We start from the raw sequence: 5,613 nt of genomic DNA, 5'->3' as shown, positions 1-5,613 counted from the left end.
GCAAGCATTGAATTAAAGCATTTCTCTTTTTTATGCCGCAAAGGAGCCACCTTGATGTTTTTAGAAACAGCTTCTTAGTGATGGAGCTTCATCCAGGTGTGTGCACAGCTGTGTGGACTGGCTGCGTATTCAATGGAGAACACAAAGATACTGATTCAGTTGACATTGAGGTTGTCTTAGAAATCCTAGAAAAGGACATTGTTATGTGTCATTATTAAAACTGTAAAGCGTTAAAAAAAATGCAGAAAAGGGAAGAAGAAGCCAACTCCTTCGTGTTATTGAGACGCAGCCCGATTCACTGACCCACGCTGTTTATAGCTTATGTATTCCTGCTGAGCCATGTCAGTCAACTCGTAATGTGCATTTGGTTCTGCTTCCAATGTTGACACCGAGGTCGTTAATTCACATCAAGGACACTGCCGTAACAGAGTCGTATCGTGCAAACACAGTGGCTGTTAGTTTGCAAACAACTTAGCGAGCAGCGAGCGTTCCTTGTGCTTTGATTCGATGCTAAGTGCTTCATCAATCACAATCCCAGACAGATCATTAGAGGCTTCTAGGATGACAGGAGCAGCCAAAACATCTACAGCAGATTGCTCCAGACCACCCCTCAAACCTTTAATTACGCCCGAGGTTGGCAGTTATCAAAGACACGCAGTGATAAGTGACTCACTGTAGCCATTAGTTAAAGCAACTTGTTAGTGTCGCGGGTTTTAAATGACTTGCTTTATAGTATGTCAGAACCAAAGCAACATGTGCTTTTTCTGTGTGTAGAATTCCGGGGATCTATTAGCGGAAATGGAATACAATATTCATAATATGCTTTTCATACTGTATAATCAGAGAGCCTTTTTATGTTTTAAGTTACCCTGAAGGCCACCGTAGTTCTCCGACATGCTAGTAGAACTGCGGTAGCGTGACCAGCAGTAAAACCATGGTAACACCAGCCGCCGCCTGACTTCTGTTGCTCCTAAAATAGTGTTGTTATCATAAGGATAGCCTCTGAATGAGGCGAACTGCTTTACCGCAGTTTTACCACAGTCTTGGAACGGGAGGAGTGAGCGAGCGGAATTTATTTGATTGCAATTGACAACCGAACCACTAGATGCCGCCAAACACACATTGTCCCTTAAAAAAAAGAAAAGAGGATGACGGGATTGCTGACTTCAGTTTAGTTTAGTTTAGTAAAAAAGAAGATTTACAAATCAGCTTGTTTTCGGTTGGTCCACCACTTTGTTTTAGATTGACATATTTTAGTAAGTTTGGCAATCTCCTGACTTTTCCTCTCGCGCTCCCATGAGGTTGACTTTTGTGGTGTTGAGTGACATTTTCTCGACTCAACGGTTGGATCTTTACCATGAAATTTAGTGCAGAAATATAATTTCCCTGACTTGTGACAGCTTTGGCGATCCCTTTATTTTCCATATAGCCCCACCATCAGGCAAACATTTTAATTGCTCCTATACTTATGTAATACCTGCCAAACAAATGACATTTCGATCAGCCTCAGCCTAAACTGCAAAACTGAACTAAAGTTGTGTCTGTTAACAGGCTAAACTAACTAAAACTAAAACTGTGAACATGGTAAAAGGGTAAAAAGGTAAACATGTCAGCACGTTAGCCTTGTGAGCATGTTAGCATGCTGACGTTAGCATTTAGCTAGTACAGCCTCACGGTAGACTCATGTTCAAGGATAACCCAAAAACGACCAGAATCTCCATTGTGGTCTTGATGAATAAACAGTAAGAATAGGATACATTTGCGGTGGTGGTATTATTTTAGTATTTTATTATCAGCAACAAATCCCATGAACAAACGAACATGGATTATCCTACAAAAAAGACGGTCTATAGTCACAGCTTGAATACTGTATACAGGCCTGAAGAACTCCATGAAAGAGTCATATTGTTGCAATGGGCTTCAGGGGATTTGGTGTTTAAAAGGTATCCTTCACCTTAAACAACCCATTGCTTAGACAGCCACAGATGCACTACGCAGCTGCCAGTGTTTCTGCAAAACAGCAAACATACTCAGTCAACTTTGTCTCAAATGAGTAAAGGGAATTTGTTCAGTGTGTACTCTCATATTGTAAGCAAAACATGCCCTTCTGTCCTTCCTGCCCTTTTGCTTAATGGGAACACTGTGCTGCCCCAGTGTAACACCTTGGGAATGATTGGTAAGGCTTGTGTGCGTATATGTGTGTGTGTTGGGGCAGGTGGAGCGAAGCCGCTTGTGCCGCTCTCTTCCAGATGAATGGCTGGGTGATACACGCCGGAGCCGACAGGCGTCTGCCAGGGTCGGGAGGTTACTGTCGCAGGCCCCTCACCTGTGTGTGCACCGACAAGAGGGGATCCTAGAACGAGCACGTCTAGATGCATTTCCTCACGCTGTTCCCTCAGGAGTAAACTCTGGAGTCCAAGTGCCTCCTGGTGAGCAGAAGCGAGAACAGTCCCTGAGCGAGATGAGTTATGGGGGATTTAGCACTGTCGTTGCCATCACAAAGAACTTGAGTACACACACGCAATTTTACAGTCTAATTCAAATGTTAAACCCCAAGTTGCCAATGTACTACACTATTCATATAAATATTCAACATATTTCCATATAGCCCTTAGCTATATGCCCCCTCCCATGTTCTGTTCTGGATATAGATCCAGCGTGGCATCAGCGACTACTTGCCTCGGGAGAGTTATAGTGCTTATTCCAGCAGACGGAGTGGGGAGATCACATGAATATCAGATCCCAGTGGAGCTGTAGCTTTGGCTGCTGTTTAAAGCCCAATCAATGAAAGAAACATGACCCCGCGTCTGTCTGTTGTGTATGGGATGACAAGATGTTTCTGGGAAAACTGCATGCGTAGTACGATTCAGGAAAGAGAGAATATGTGGGTAAAAAAAAAACATTTGCACTGAATCTGTAGGATTTGTAAATGTTTTACGGCATATGATTTAATCATTTAACACCTGAGTAAATTGTTGAACAGAGCAAAATGCATCAGCAGCTCCCTGGACCTGAGCTGGCTGACTATGGAGATTTGACTGATTTAGCTGCAGGCACAGGCTACCTTCAATGTCCAAAGCCATTAGTGATTCCTGTACTACTAAAGCGCCGCTCCAGGGTACCCATTGCCTTGCATTAAAGTCTACCTTCCACCACAGCAAATCAAAGGCTTATTCCAATGCCACTGCCTATCTAAGTATACTCCCTAAATAACACAGGTGAGAGGGCTCCGGGGCTTTTGATTGCCAGAATGAAACGGAGATGCCACTTTTCTGGTACATTTGAAAGCAGAACAATTTATTATCAAGAACAAGAATATCAAACAAGAGAGAGCGAGAGGGAAAAAAGTTCCATGAACGTGTTTTCACTGCAATTTTGATCACTTAAACGCTTCCAGCACAGACAGAATGACTTATTAAGCTTGGAGATTCTTCCATTTAATCTTACGCCTCTAGTTACAGTTTTTCATGTTTTTTTTTTTTTTGCCTTATCGTGTAAATATATAACTGCTCTGCTGAAACCAGAGATCACAGCAGTAGTTATTAAGAGGCTATTGAAAGGGCTTTTTAGATGTCAGTTCTGTAAAGTGCTTCATGCCCCCTCTCTGTCTGTCCTCATCCAAGACAAGGAAGGGGCTCCCCTTGTGTCCGATCTGGGTTCCTTATTGCCAGTCGAAGGTGCGCTTCACCAGCCTGAAGAAGGTTCGGTTGTGTTCCTGTAGGAAGGAGCGGAGCTGCTGGAGGACGGTGCTGTTGACAGCCGGGTGCGGACGCCCCTTAGACTCGTGCAGACAGCGCTCTCGGCCATCGCTTCGGATACAGTAAAACCCCTTGGTCTGGTTGAAGTAGAAGTTGGAGGATACTATCCTTGGGGGCAAGTTAAGGAAGCGCTCCACCTTCTGAAGCTCTAGCAAGGGGTCTCGGATCAGAGCGTCCCCATCTACGATGTGTATCTGTTCCAGGGGGAAGTGGCGCAGCCAGTTGCGCATGTGGACGTCGTACAGGCTCCTCTGAATTGCCTTGTACCGGATATTCAGGGCCCCATTGCGCACCAGCAGGTTCTCGATGGCTTGCACCGGCTTGTGGTACTCCAGCCGGTTGAAGTACACCTGGGTGTAGTCGGAGATGACACGCTCGGCCGGGTCTCGCAAGATCAGCAGCAGCTTTATGGACGAGTTCATGGCACAGATGCGTTCTGGTGCGAGGGGTGACGTGAAGTAGCCTGGCGTTTTCTCCACTGTGATCTGGTGCGGGTACGAGTACGGCATCAGGTCACGGTACCACTCGAAGCCCTTGGCGTAGTTCTCATCCCAGTCAAAGAAGTGCACCTCGGTGGCAGCAGCGGCAACCTCCGGATGAATGTCCAGCATCTCCAACAGCGCTCTTGTGCCGCCCTTGCGCACCCCAATAATGATGCTGTGTGGGGCTCTTTTACGAGTCCCTGGGGGCGGAGATGAGGGTACATCTCCAGAGACGTTGACTGGTAGTCCAGCATCAAGGTCCATGGGGTCCAGTGTTAAGCCAAATCCTTCCTGGACGAACTCAGGCGGGGCAGCGTTTGTCTGGAGAACCAGAAGAAAGGCGGATGCCAGGAAACAAGCCATGGTGACGGTACGAAGAGTGGACAGAAGACAGAAGCAAGTAAAGGAGACAATGGTTTAGCTGTGGACCAGATCCGTCTTCCGGAGCTCAGTGATAACAAGAGCAGTGAGAAGTGCAGTCTTTGTCTGCCATTGAATTGGAGCTGGAGGAGGAGGAGGAGAAATCATCGGCAGTCCACAGCACATCTGTAGGGACGAACAAAGACACAAGAAAGAAGAAAAGGCTTTCAGATTTCAGGCATATAATTCAGAATGAATGTCTCTATCATACTGAAATGGTACTTTCCTCATTCCCCTGAAAAAGCAATCCAGCCATAAATACAATCCATGTCTGTTCTAAGTGTATCAATCTCAATTCATATTTCTTTGAATCTCTTTTCATCTTCCCTCTTCCCATCTGCTTTCTCCTCTAACTCTATAAAGTCACTTTCAATTGGAAGTGTAATTTCTCCAGCTGAAAAACATTTAGCCAGGCAGCTCGTTAGAAAATGTGTCTGAGATATGCAAGCATGTAGGCCAGGAGACAAGGCTGGCGCTCTGTCTTCCTTTATCGGGTCAAAATCCACACTCGAATCGATACCTAGCGGAGCTTCGAAATCAAGGCATTTGGAGACTTATAAAGACAAATTTATTGCAGGAAATCAGATGAGTTCTCACTGCTTGGTGACTTTGATTTCCTATACATGCCAAGAAAGATCAATACGAGGGGCAGTGAAATGCAGCAAACGCAGGGAGAAGGATTTAGAGCATTAAATTATATGTATAATGTTGCTGAAGATCCCTTCACCACCGTGGGAAAATTCAAACCTCTCTCGGCTTCTTAACGTTTCATCTTTTATCACGAGTTGAATATTGTAATATTTGCTGTTTTCTTGCCTCCAATATGTTCTTGTCAAACAGTTTGCCTTCATTTTAACCAAGTAGTAACATATGTAAAAATGTTCTCCTGCTCTGCAGCAAGAAGCCACCAGCTGAAATAGCACAATATAATAATACAGTAGAGCTTTTAAATT

At 44.9% G+C, this 5,613-nt stretch overlaps 1 protein-coding gene across 1 annotated transcript; it reads right to left on the bottom strand.

Moving 5' to 3' along the window:
* Positions 1-3,512: 3,512 nt before the first annotated feature.
* Positions 3,513-4,603, bottom strand: hs3st1l1 (heparan sulfate (glucosamine) 3-O-sulfotransferase 1-like1; the record flags this gene model as incomplete). Its single annotated transcript, XM_079280348.1, has 1 exon — positions 3,513-4,603. One exon carries the CDS (start codon positions 4,601-4,603, stop codon positions 3,662-3,664), a length of 942 nt encoding a protein of 313 aa, XP_079136474.1. The 3' UTR covers positions 3,513-3,661.
* Positions 4,604-5,613: the final 1,010 nt, after the last annotated feature.

Source organism: Melanostigma gelatinosum, assembly GCF_949748355.1.
Source record: "Melanostigma gelatinosum genome assembly, chromosome: 12".
NCBI lineage: Eukaryota > Metazoa > Chordata > Actinopteri > Perciformes > Zoarcidae > Melanostigma > Melanostigma gelatinosum.
This window is presented reverse-complemented; position numbering and strand designations above follow the sequence as displayed.